The 14690-nt window shown below is 38.2% G+C and overlaps 1 protein-coding gene across 3 annotated transcripts in view; it reads left to right on the forward strand.

The window, feature by feature from the left end:
• Positions 1–14690, forward strand: part of LOC126272028 (FERM domain-containing protein 5) — a 1188777-nt gene that overhangs the window by 1147571 nt on the left and 26516 nt on the right. For 2 of the 3 annotated variants that reach the window (XM_049974532.1, XM_049974533.1), the window contains exon 8: positions 397–623. In XM_049974532.1, coding sequence (XP_049830489.1) covers positions 397–623 — 227 coding nt within the window. Of the gene's footprint in view, positions 1–396; positions 633–14690 lie in introns of all 3 variants that reach the window. The other variant, XM_049974531.1, reaches the window with a different exon arrangement.

Raw genomic sequence — 14690 nt, forward strand, 5'->3', positions numbered from 1 at the left:
TACACTCCATAAAAATACACAGATAAGCACAAAAACAAAAACTGTTAATAATAATAGCTTTTGACGAGTAAGGCCTTCATCAAAATTAGATGGCAAACACACACATACCCACTCACACAGCAAACAAAACTCACACGCACATGACTGCAGTCTCGGGCAACTGAGGCCACTGAATGTGTGTGTTTGCTATCTAATTCTGACGAAGGCCTTACTGGCTGAAAACTATTATTTGTGACAGTGTTTTTGTTGTGCCCATCTGCAACTCCGCATCTCTGCTATATGGTGAGTAGCAACTTTCCTTTTCACAATACTGTTGACTCATAATTTAACATTTTTGGTTATTTCAGCAAGAATTTGTTTACAGTTCCATGTTATATTATTGTTAATTATTTTCAGACTTCCCTCGAGTTCTGAAGCACCTTCAGTGGTGACAGGTGGCAGTTTCTTTTCCTGGGGAACAAAGTTTCGATACACTGGTCGAGTTGAGAAAGAAATTCTTGAAGATTCTGGTCCACTGAGAAAGGAAGAGCCATCAATAAACAGGAATTTTCGCTCATCTAGTTTGCGGCGGAAGGCTTCCAGTGTTCCAGCCACTCCTTCAACACCTATTGGCTCGGAACTGGGTGAGATTAGTAAGGAATCCTCCAGTTTTTCTTAAGCTCCTATTTATATCTTTGGTTCCACATACATAAGTACTGTTTACAAAATACTGAGATACTAGAGAAGATGAACGTCAGAATATATACGATGCTGAGCATACAGCTTCCGTTTTTTCAAATTTAATCAGAGTTAAATTAAAATTGATTAAACCATTAACAGAAATGTCTTTGTTGTTCATTGCTCAGTGATAGGCAAATATTAAAGTACTTAATTTATAATCTTAGAGTACACTTGCAGTAAAGTATCAAGTCAAGTAAAATGCTATTGAAAGACATTTGTGTGTATCTCCATATCTACATATTTTATCTGAGAATGAGTGAAAAAACAATAATGCAAACAGCTGAGCAAGATTCAGTGAAACTATATCTTACCCACATGCAACAGTATTTGATTTGACAGTATTGGATCACATAAAGGCAACAGGAACAGACCAAATCTAATTTTACATATACTAAGTTTCATATATTAAGTCACATGTTATGACATATTAATTAATGAGTTGTGACAGAAGCTGTCAACATATGTTAGCTATCCTCAAAGCAGAATTGATGTATATATTTTACATTAGTGCCCCCTGATGGAAAAACCATTTTTTGGTGCTTTAACAAATCATCATATGTGCTTCTTGGCACAGTCTTGTATAAAACTTACATAGGTAGAATTCCTATTTAAAGGAATGACTGCTATTGTCAGAATAGTATTGCTGAGATGAAGCAAGAGAAATATGAGCGAAATATAAACAATGAAATTAGAGCACAAGAAAACATTATATCACATTATTAAGGGACATATTAACAACATGATGCAGAGAACAAACATTGTCTGAAAAGTATGTCAGAAGCTGATCTTTCCTGTATATTTATATTTTATTTGTACTTGAGTTCAAGGAGACTTGTAAGGCATTAAGGCATACTGGCTGAATGGGTAAAGTTCCTAATTGTATAATCAAAGAAGCCTTCTCAAGGGACGCCACTTTGTTGGAGGCACCTACAGTGCCGGGTGGGGGGCTTGTGTGTTAAGTTGAAGTCAAGAGCTGTACCAGCAGCAGTGTAACTACTGGTAGGGTCAACCAAGATGGCATGGTCTTGACAGAGGAGCCAGACAAATTATGTCCCACAACATAGGGCAGGGAGGGCTCTAGAGGTGTAGTGAAGCAAACTTCCCTAAAGCAGTAAACCCAACATAAATAATAGTCCTCCAAGTTGTGGGTCAGGCAAGCAGCTAACAACCCCTTCCTGTAAAAAAAAACCTGATCAGAAACCTCAAAGTAAAGAAACCAGACTGATAAATGGACAACAACACAACACTGTTAAAGGGAAAGGGAAAGACAAAGGCAAATGAAAAAGAAAAAATATGCATTTATTGGAACCTGGAATGTAAGATCATTATACAGGGCTGGGGCCCTGAGGTCACTACTAGAACAACCCAGTAAAATGAAGGCAGGCATAATTGCACAACAGCAAATGAGATGGAATGTACATGGAGTGTTTGATATGGGAAGCTGGATAATTTTCTACCGTTGTCCAGAGAACAACCACGAATTTGGTGCAGGGTTTGCAGTAAGACAAAACTTTAAAGATATAGTGGGTGGATATACTGGAATAACATCTAGAATCTCACAAATGAGATTGAAGACCCAATTCACAAACTATTCATTAACAAATATATATCCACCAACAGAAGTAGTGGACGACCAGGACACAGATGCCTTCTATGAGAAGGAGGGAGCCTATGATGGATGACCTGGGCATGATGTTAAAATGATTATTGGAGACCTCACTGCACAGACTGGGAAAGAAGATCATTACTTTCCAGTAACAAGAAAGCATAGCCTCCATGAATACACAAATGATAATGGACACAGAGATGTTCATTTTGCACTATCACATAACAAGGCTGTATGTAGCATTATGTTCCCACACAGAAGGATGCATAATGCAACTTGGTGTAGCCCTGATCAGCATACCTTCAATCAAAATGATCACGTTATAATTGACGGCAGGTATTTCTCAAACTGTATGTTCATACAGAGGAGTTATTGTTGATTCAGACCACTACCTTGCAATTGCTAAACTAAGAGCTCTATTCCTAATGCAAGGAAAATGAAAGGAACATCTCGAAGAAAGTATGTGATATCGAAGTTAAAAAATGAAGAGATTGCTGAAACACACACTGAAAAGGTTGCTGAGAATCTTGCACTATTCACCCCTAGTGTGATACTCTGGATCAGGCATGGAGTGCTTGCAATGCTGCAGTCATTAAAGCAGTAGAAGTAGTGGTAGGAAAAGATGGAAAACAACCAAGGAATCTGGTTTGATGACAACTGTAAGAGAATAAATCACAAGGAAAACTTGGTTTACAGGAAAATGCATCAGAAATCTTTTACACGTGTAGCAGTAAGAATTTATTGAGATAAAAGGAAAGAAAAAAAGAAACTGCATTGGAAGAAGAAAAGGGAATGGGAAAGAACACAGATTGAAGAATTGGAGACAGTTGGAAAAACAAATGAAATAGAGGGACCCTTTTGAATGTTGCAAAATCCTATAATTTAAAGGCTGAAGAAAAAGCTGCTACCCGAGTAACGGAAACTTGCCAAACAGCTCTAAATCAATTTCTAATCAACAAGAGTTTACACAATACTTCACGAAAAATTTTCAATATAGGTTTCAGTGACCATCTTGCTCAAATATTAAGCATAAAAGTAAGAGGCAGTATTATTAACAACATGTCTTTAAGAACCTCATGTAAAAGATATAATCAGGATAATAAACTACTTCAGCAGATTATCACAGAAAGAAAAATGATCAGAAGTGTACAAAATGAACAATACAGATGATAAATTCAACATCTTCATTGATACATTAACCCATTTTTTCAAATTCCATTCCCACTGAAAACTATAACCATGCAAGGGAAATCTAAAACAAACAGCTGGATCAAAAGGGGATTAAGGGTTTCATGCCAAAAGGAAAGAATGCTTTCCTGACCTGAAGTACGTGCATACTGTTAAAAATAATCCAAAATATTAAGAAAAGTAATAAAAGCAGCAAAAATAATGCCTGATGATGAATACATTTCTAATTCAGCTAATAAGTCAAAGGTTATGAGGAGTGGTACAAAAAAAGAATCTGAATAATACAGACAATCTTGCAAAAATATAAAATTATCATAAAAAAGGAACAAACCCCTTAGAAATAGTCAACACATTTAACAATTTTTTCACAGGTCTGATAATATGTTACAATCAAACTTACATAAAAGCATCCAGGCATACAAATATAAAATAAGTGCTTGTAGAGGATCACTGTACATCAGTTCTGTTTCGCAAGATGAAGTAGCTAGAGCAATGAAAGGACTAAAAAATTCCAACTCTGCAGGCATTGATGGTACATGTGCAACAATATTAAAGAAGAGTGCATCAAACCTAATTGAAATATTCACACACTTATGTGACTCCTCATTTCAGTCAGGCACTTTCCTTGCTGTATTGAAAACATCAAAAGTTATTCCAGTACATAAAAAGGTGAGAAAGATAATGTAAATAACTACAGACCCATCACAATTTCCTCCTGCATTTCTAAAGTATTGGAAAAAGTTATGTGTGACAAACTTATGAAATTTATAAATAAAATCAACATCCTGTGTAATGAATAACATGGAATCAGAAATAACAACCGGCATTTATAAGTGCATCAATTCCATCCTAAACCTGGTGGACAAAAAACAGGAATCAGTAAGAGTATTTATTGACTTGTCAAAAGCTTTTGACATGTTTTTGCAACCACAACGAAGCGGTATCTGTTGAGAGGCCAGACAAATGTGTGGTTCCTGAAGAGGGGCAGCTGCCTTTTCAGTAGTTCCAGGGGCAACAGTCTGGATGATTGACTGATCTGGCCTTGTAACACTAACAAAAATGGCCTTGCTGTTCTGGTACTGCGAACAGCTGAAAGCAAGGGGAAACTACAGCCATAATTTTTTCCGAGAGCATGCAGCTTTACTGTATGATTAAATGATGATGGCGTCCTCTTGGGTAAAATATTCCGTAGGTAAAATAGTCCCCCATTCGGATCTCCGGGCGGGGACTACTCAAGAGAACGTCATTATCAGGAGAAAGAAAACTGGCGTTCTACGGATCGGAGCATGGAATGTCAGATCCCTTAATTGGGCAGGTAGGTTAGAAAATTTAAAAAGGGAAATGGATAGGTTAAAGTTAGATATAGTGGGAATTAGTGAGGTTTGGTGGCAGGAGGAACAAGACTTTTGGTCAGGTGAATACAGGGTTAGAAATACAAAATCAAATAGGGGTAATTCAGGAGTAGGTTTAATAATGAATAAAAAAATAGCAGTGCAGCTAAGCTACTACAACAGCATAGTGAAAGCATTATTGTGGCCAAGATAGACACGAAGCCCACACCTACTACAGTAGTACAAGTTTATATGCCAACTAGCTCTGCAGATGACAAAGAAATTGATGAAACGTATGATGAGATAAAAGAAATTATTCAGGTAGTGAAGGGAGACTAAAATTTAATAGTCATGGGTGACTGAAATTCAAGAGTAGGAAAAGAGAGAGAAGGAAACATAGTCAGTGAACATGGATTGGGGCTAAGAAATGAAAGAGGAAGCTGCTTGGTAGAATTTTGCACAGAACATAATGTAATCATAGCTAACACTTGGTTCAAGAATCATGAAAGAAGGTTGTATACATGGAAGAACCCTGGAGATACTGAAAGGTATCAGATAGATTATATAATGGTAAGACAGAGATTTAGCAACCAGATTATAAATTGTAAGGCATTTCCAGGGGCAGATGTGGACTCTGACTACAATCTATTGGTTATGTACTGTATATTAAAACTGAAGAAACTGCAAAAAGATGGGAATTTAAGGAGATGGGACCTGGATAAACTGAAAGAACCAGAGGTTGTAGAGAGTTCGAGGGAGAGCATAAGGGAACAATTGACAGGAATGGGGGAAATAAGTACAGTAGAAGAAGAACGGGTAGCTTTGAGGGATGAAATAGTGAAGGCAGCGGAGGATCAAGTAGGTAAAAAGACAATGGCTAGTAGAAATCCTTGGGTAACAGAAGAGAGAATGAATTTAATTGATGAAAGGAGAAAATACAAAAATGCAGTAAATGAAGCACGCAAGAAAGAATACAAAAGTCTCAAAAATGAGATCGACAGGAAGTGCAAAATGGCTAAGTAGGGATGGGTAGAGGACAAATGTAACGATGTAGAGACTTATCTCACTAGGGGTAAGATAGATACTGCCTAAAGGAAAATTAAAGAGACCATTGGAGAAAAGAGAACCACTTGTATGAATATCAAGAGCTCAGATGGAAACCCAGTTCAAAGCAAATAAGACAAACCAGAAAGGTGGAAGGAGTATATAGAGGGTCTATACAAGGGCGATGTAATTGAGGACAACATTATGGAAATGGAAGATGATGTAGATGAAGATGAAATGGGAGATATGATACTGCATGAAGAGTTTGACAGAGCATTGAAAGACCTGAGTCGAAACAGGGCCCCGGGAGTAGACAACATTGCATTAGAACTACTGACAGCCTTGGGAGATCCAGTCCTGACAAAACTCTACCATCTGGTGAGCAAGATATATGAGACAGGCGAAATTCCCTAAGACTTCAAGAAGAATATAATAATTCCAATCCCAAAGAAAGCAGGTGTTGACAGATGTGAAAATTACTGAACTATCAATTTAATAAGTGACAGTGCAAAAATACTAACACGAATTCTTTACAGAGGAATGGAAAAACTGATAGAAGCCCACAACGGGGAAGATCAGTTTAGATTCCGTAGAAATGTTGGAACACTTGAGGCAATAGTGACCCTACGACTTATCTTAGAAGCTAGATTAAGGAAAGGCAAACCTACATTTCTAGCATTTGTAGACTTAGAGAAAGCTTTTGACAATGTTGACTGGAATACTCTCTTTCAAATTCTGGAGGTGGCATGGGTAAAATACAGGGAGTGAAAAGCTATTTACAATTTGTACAGAAACCAGATGGCAGTTATAAGAGTCGAGGGACATCAAAGGGAAGCAGTGGTTGGGAAGGGAGTGAGACAGAGTTGTAGCCTCTCCCCGATGTTATTCAATCTCTATATTGAGCAAGCAGTGAAGGAAACAAAAGAGAAATTTGGAGTAGGTATTAAAATCCATGGAGAAGAAATAAAAACTTTGAGGTTCGCCGATGACATTGTAATTCTGTCAGAGACAGCAAAGGACTTGGAAGAGCAGTTGAACAGAATGGATAGTGTCTTGAAAAGAAGATATAAGATGAACATCAACAAAAACAAAACGAGGATAATGGACTGTAGTCGAAATAAGTCAGGTGATGCTGAGGGAATTAGATTAGGAAATGAGACACTTAAAGTAGTAAAGGAGTTTTGCTATTTGGGGAGCAAAATAACTGTTGATAGTCGAAGTAGAGAGGATATAAAATGTAGACTGGCAATGGCAATGAAATCATTTCTGAAGAAGAGAAATTTTTTAACATCGAGTATAGATCGTTTCTGAAAGTGTTTGTAGGGAGTGTAGCCATGTATGGAAGTGAAACATGGACAATAAATAGTTTGGACAAGATGAGAATAGAGGCTTTTGAAATGTGGTGCTACAGAAGAATGCTGAAGATTAGATGGGTAGATCACATAACTAATGAGGAAGTATTGAATAGGATTGGGGAGAAGAGAAGTTTGGGGCACAACTTGACTAGAAGAAGGGATCGGTTGGTAGGACATGTTCTGAGTCATCAAGGGATCACCAGTTTAGTATTGGATGGCAGCGTGGAGGGTAAAAATCGTAAGAGGGAGACCAAGAGATGAATACACTAAGCAGATTTAGAAGGATGTAAGCTGCAAAGGTACTGGGAGATCAAGAAGCTTGGACAGGATAAACTAGCATGGAGTGCTGCATCAAACCAGTCTCAGGACTGAAGACCACAACAACAACAACATCAAAACTTGTAAGATACGGTATTCGAGGTCTGTCCAACAGCTGGATGAGTTCCTTTCTGACTAATCATAAGCAGACAGTGTGTATCAAGCACACAAATATTAAACTAAAAACTGTATCCGAATGCTTATCTGACTAACAAATTAAATGTGGTGTACCCCAAGGATCAGTAATGGGACCCCTTCTGTATATAAATGATCTAAACTTAAATGTTGATGCAGATAAAATAATCATATTTGTAGATGACACTAAAGTTCTGCTAAAAGGAGACATCAATGAACAGTTACAGCACTCACTAAACATGACCAAGACAGCTTAGCAGTTGGGCCCTGAATGATCACATTAAAATTCCACAATGGTCCTAACAAGGACATGTTTATCCCATCAGTTTCTGTCAATGACAAACTAGTTGGTAACAGTACTGAAACCAAATTTTTAGGACTTTGGCTGCATAGCAACGTCAAATGGAAATAAGCATAATGAATATCTCAATGCAGAACTGAGCAAAACATTTTACCTTCTTTACTCACTAAAATCACGCTGTAGTGAGAAAACAGTAATGAATGCATATCATGCCTGCTTTCATTCTCATCTTAGATATGGGGTCACCTTCTGGGGAAACTCTAAAACAGGTAATAGTACTTTTAAACTACAAAAAAATGTCCATCAGAATCTTATTTGGGTGCAAGCCTCAAGAATCTTGTAATCCTCTGCTTAAGAAATCTGGTGTTCCTCCACTACCATGTGTATACATTATGGAAACCCTTTTATTTTTTTAAATAAATATAATAGGTAAGTGCTGCAGTGCAGTTTGAAAAAAACTGTGATATACATGATCACTTTACCAGAAAAAAACAGAAACTTGAATATAATCCGAATCAGCACAGTTCTGTGGCAAAAAGGTACTTTTCACATGGGAGTTATGCTTTATAACAAACTTCCTGAAAACATAAAAGCTTTTACTGAGATAAATATCTTTCAAAAATCTCTAAGTCATATTTACAGCATCACTGCTTTTACTCCATTGAAGAATATTAAATTTATTAAGTGTGTTATATAAATACTTATGTATACAGTGTATTATTGAAACCTTAAATAAGTATGCCTGGAAATGACTTTCAGCTGTATACTTATAACTTGACTTGTCCAATGTCTTATGCATAAGCTGCTTTGTAGAGAACAGGGTCAATAAATACGATACAAAAATTATGTCAGAAAATTCTATCAAAAACTTAACAGTGAAAGAAGAGCATTTAAGTCACATATTAATATATATGTAAGAGTAAAAATGGGGAATTACTAACTGATGACCAAGAGATAGTGGAACGTTGGGTAGAATATTTTAGCGAACTGTTGGATGCTCCAGACACCCCTATTGAGGAGATCCTAATCCACCTACAAGGAGAAGTAGACAAAGTAATAGCCTGACTGAAGAACAATAAACTACCAGGAACTGATAATATAACACCAGAACTATTGAAAGGCAGAGGAGCTGAGTTAAATTGCAGGGTATACAAGATTTTGTGCCATATCTGGGAAAAGGAAGAGTTGCCAGAAGAATGGAATGTAGGGATAGTGTGTCTGATACACAAGAAGGGAGATACATTTAAATATGACAACTACTGAGGCATAACACTTCTATGTTGCATATAAAGTATTGTCAAATGACTTGTTTAGTAGTCTCTCATCCACAGCAAAAAAATTATTGGAAACTATCAGTGTGGATTCAGACCAGGAAAGTCAACTGTGAACCAGATATTTACTCTGTGGCAAATAGTAGAAAAGACCAGCGAATTTAATGTTGATTTGTCCCACCTTTTCATTGATTTCAAATCTGGATATGACACAATAAATCAGGCTAAACTTTATGAGGCAATGTGGGAATTCTGGGTGCCTAAGAAATTGGTGCATTTGACAGAGGTTACCCTAAGCCAGCCCCCGTATGCTGTGTGAGTGCAGTCTAGGCTATCACCACTGTTTCCCACACAAACTGGGCTAAGATGAGGGATTGGACTTTCCTGCCTACTCTTCAATTTGGAATTTGAAAAAAGTGGTGCATGAATCGGGTATCCAGACAAGAGGTACTGAAGTCTGTACAACTGTTGGGATATGCAGATGATTTGGACCTAATGAGCAGAACATTTAGATATCTATAAAGTGCCTTCTCAACTCTAAAACTGAGGGCAGAGAAGATAGGCATGAAAATTAATGACAGGAAGACCAAGTATATGTATAATGGTACAAATCAACCTTTGTGGCCCACAGTTACCCTTGGTTGGATGTCTTTTGAGTGAGTGGAATGTTTCACTTATCTGGGCACAAAGATAGAAACAAATGGCAGCACTTCGGTTGAAATTATGGCCCACATAAGTGCTTCTAATCGATGTTATTTTGGAATGCTGTGACATTTTAAATACAAGCTCCTGTCATGACAGACTAAGTGCTGACTATAAAATGCTGATCCACCTAATACATACGGTTCAGAAACATGGTTGATTACAAAGCACAGTGAATGTAGACTGAGATCACACAAAGAAGTATATTGAGGAGAATTTTTGGATCTGTGTATGAAAATTGGAGTTGAAAAAAGTGAATGAATGATGAGCTTTATGACTGCTATAAAGAGGATGATGTGGTCAAGTTCATAAAGTTGTGCAGACTGAGATGAGCTGGACATGTAGTATGACTTGATGAGACAGATCCTGCAAGGAAAGCCAGCTGCAGTGAACCTGGAGGAAGATGAGCAAGAGGACAATGAAGGTTGAGATGGAGTGAAGTTGGAGAAGATGCTGCCTGAGTTGGTTGCTGTAACTGGAGGTCTTCAGCAAAGTCCAGAAGGGAATTGCAGAAAATTACGAGGTGCATGCAAGTTCTAAGGCCTCCGACTTTTTTTCCCTGGACTGGAAAGAGATAGAAACATGCGCATTGTTTTAAAATGAGGCTGCGTTCATTGTCAATACGTCCCAGAGATGGCAGCAATGTACGGCACATGGAATTTTACTGCCAGCAGCGAGAATGAGAACTGTTTTAAATACTTAAAATGGCAATGTTTTCCTTACTTGAACAGCGTGCAGTCATTCGTTTTCTCAATTTGCATGGTGTGAAACCAATTGAAATTCATCGACAGTTGAAGGAGACATGGTGATGGAGTTATGGATGTGCCGTAAGAGCGTTTGTGGGAGCGACAGTTTAATGAAGGCAGAACATTGTGTGACAACATGGAGTTATGGATGTGTCGTAAGTGCGTTCGTGGGTGCGACAGTTTAATGAAGGCAGAACATCATGTGGCAACAAACCGAAACAACCTCGGGCTTGCACAAGCCGGTCTGACGACATGATTGAGAAAGTGGAGAGAATTGTTTTGGGGGATCGCTGAATGACTGTGAACAGATCACCTCCAGAGTTGGCATTTCTGTGGGTTCTGTGCACACAATGCTGCATGATGACCTGAAAATGCGGAAAGTGTCATCCAGGTGGGTGCCACGAATGCTGACGGACGACCACATGGCTGCCCGTGTGGCATGTTGCCAAGCAATTTTGACACGCAATGACAGCATGAATGGGACTTTCTTTTCGTCAGTTGTGACAATGGATGAGATGTGGATGCCATTTTTCAATCCAGGAACAAAGTGCCAGTCAGCTCCATGGCAGCACACAGATTCACCGCCACCAAAAAAATTTCGGGTAATCACCAGTGCTGAAAAAATGATGGGGTCCATGTTCTGGGACAGTGAGGGTGTAATCCTTACCCATTGTGTTCCAAAGGGCACTACAGTAACAGGTGCATCCTACGAAAATGTTTTGAAGAACAAATTCCTTCCTGCACTGCAACAAAAACGTCCGGGAAAGGCTTGTGCTGTTTCACCAATACAACACACCCGCACATCAAGCTAACGTTATGCAACAGTTTCTTCATGATAACAACTTTGAAGTGATTCCTCCTGCTCCCTACTCACCTGACCTGGCTCCTAGTGACTTTTGGCTTTTTCCAACAATGAAAGACACTCTCCGTGGCCGCACATTCACCAGCCGTGCTGCTATTGCCTCAGCAATTTTCCAGTGATCAAAACAGAGTCCTAAAGAAGCCTTCACTGCTGCCATGGAATCATGGCGTCAGCATTGTGAAAAATGTTTATGTCTGCCGGACGATTACGTCGAGAAGTAACGCCAGTTTCATCGATTTCGGGTGAGTAGTTAATTAGAAAAAAAATCGGAGGCCTTAGAACTTGAATGCACCTCGTATTGAGGAGGCCAAGTCCCATCCTGGGATGTAGTGCCAGTGGAAGAAGAAGATAGTCAAAGAAAACTGACAAAAGTGTAATATGTGGTCAGAATATTGCTTAGAAACAAATAACATGAAATATCATACACATCACACAGAAAGAACCTTTTACTCTGAAGTATAGTGTACATGGTACAGTAAAAATTTGCCTGTATATCTTACTGGACAAACCATCCTGTGAGAAACAATATGATGGAGAATAGCTTAACTACTATACAGACTTTAGCTCATCCTTTCACTGAGTCGCGCATGAGTGATAGTTCCTCTGGATATGCAGAACTGAGAAGACAGACTGAAACTTTGAATCCTGCTTGCTTGTGTTATATGGTAGAGCTGCTGCTCACAAAATACAAAATTTAACTTTCAAATCCTAGTCTGGTTTCAGTTTTAACATGCCAATACTTAAACTTACAAATATATAATCAAACCGACATTTGGTACCGTGCATGTTCAAGTGCCACTCCTGGGATGGCAGGTGTGCTGGTCCCAGATCAAAATCCACTCTGTGGATTAACAGTCAGGGATGGTGTACTGGCCAGCCCGGATGTGGTTTTTAGGTGTTTTCTACATCTCATTAGGTGAATACTGGGCTGTTACAAGATCTGCAAACATTCTGAAAAATTTTACTCACTTTCATATCGATTACTCTACACACAGACAGTTGGGGTACACATATTCCATCCTGGGAGGTAAGGGAGGCAATGGGATGGTGACAGGAGGAATATCTGGCCACCACTTAAATTAACAATCACAAATCCATTAATAACCATGTTTTTATGTGTACATGATCAGTAATCATGTCAAAAGTACTGGAAACAATGCCTAACACTATGAATAAAGATATTATGAATCTTAGGTATAAATCTTAAAGTATTGTTCTGGTGCAATATTTCGGCAATAATAAAATTCTTTTTGAGAACAGCATACCGTATGATTGCCTAGTCATTAGGTCAGAAAAAAATGTGCCCCATTTTTGGGACTGCTCATGCAGTATGCCAAAATAACTGATGTAAGATTTGTCTCAACTGTGTATCTTGATAGTATTCATTGCTGGAACACAGACTACACCTTTTGAATTGCACCAGATGAGCTGTTAAGCTAAGTCCCCATTTGACAGATGGGTAACCATCAGTAGTGACACTTGTTCCTACTGTGAGGAAGTGCAAGGAGGACACTGATACACAAGCTGGTAAGCAAGTTTATGCCACCACTTCTCCTCCCCTTGTTGACTAATACTGGCAATGAAAATTTCTTTCAGTATTCATACCAGCAGTACAACACTGAATGCCAAAAAATACCAGCAAATATTAGAGACAAAAGGTGCATACTTACCTTTGTAATCAAGGTTGCTAACACACACAATTGTGCTGACACTCAACCAGGAAACAGCCAATTTAAGTCATGCTGATGGAATAAATCTTCATCACCAATTTTTGGAAATATCCCCGTCAGTTAACACTGAAAATGGTCAAGTAGGGGTAATAACTGGTGTACTCACAAATTTTTGCACACTGGTAGTGGAGAGTGTCATGAACAACATATAAAATCCTGACCATTGGGGGGCTGGCATTTGGGGGGGGGTCTCTGTTTGGGGGGGGGGGGGGGGTCTCTGAAGGTCACTTATTTGTTTTTCTTTAATAACTCAAAAAACATGGCCCAGTGCAAAATTAAACTACATTAAAGTTCCTACAAAAAGTTGACCTGTTGTGTGATGAAAGCAAATGAAAAATCCAATTATTAAAAATAATGTTTTAATCATGTTAAATTAAATTTATTATTAATTAAAGTCAGTTAAGATCAAATATAAATGTGTGTACTATGACTTTGTATGGTACAGCCATATTAAAGAATAAATTGTGTTCTGTGGATAAGACAAGGGATCAAGGGAAGGTGGAGGTGCAGAGTGGAAGAAGTGTGGGAAAAGCCAGGTCACCAGAATGTGGTCAAGCACTTCCCTCTGTGCATGTGCAAACTGAAGAGCAGGCAGGTGAGTTCCAGTTAAATCACAATAAGCAAATGTAGGCTGTTTCACAGTTAAACCAACCTTTCATAGCACATCTTATAAATCAGTGGCTACACACTGTGCAAACAAACTTTCCACAAAATGCTTCAACACTACACAAAATACAGATATTAGTTACTAATAATAATAAGACTGGAAACCATATGAGTAGAATCTATGTAAATCTCCAGATACTGCTCTGTGCTGCTGGATGGTAAATTGATTTTTAATTGTGTTGTATGACAGTTGTACCACTCTTCCAGAAAAGGCCACTTCCTGCACCACAGATGCTGCACACTTCAATTTAGAGACAGACAATACCTTACCAGCATTTCCCATACAGTTTTCTTATGTGAGTAGATAAAATAACATCACTGTGCTCTTGCTTATATAACGGATTTATTTCCAGTTTACTATGCAAGTACTTATTTCATTTATTGAGTTTTTATATAAGTACTTACCTATAGAAAATTGATTAATGTCATTGACCTATATACTGTTGGTGGGAAAAGGGATCGATTTCTAAGTGCACATTATCTGAGAAAAGATGGGAATAGTGAAGGCTTCAGGAACAAAACAAATATGGCAGAGTTCATGCATCTTGCAGAAAAGAGTACACCAGAGCTGACTCAATTAGAAGATTTACAAGACAAACTCTTTCAGAGGAACACCTTTCAATGTCACATGGTATAATACATTTACATTCAACTAAAGTGAAATTTGATTTCAGAACTGCCTGTTTTGTGTGAAAGCTGATGATTACTAATTTCT

This window comes from Schistocerca gregaria, chromosome 5 (assembly GCF_023897955.1).
Source record: "Schistocerca gregaria isolate iqSchGreg1 chromosome 5, iqSchGreg1.2, whole genome shotgun sequence".
Taxonomy (NCBI): Eukaryota; Metazoa; Arthropoda; class Insecta; order Orthoptera; family Acrididae; genus Schistocerca; species Schistocerca gregaria.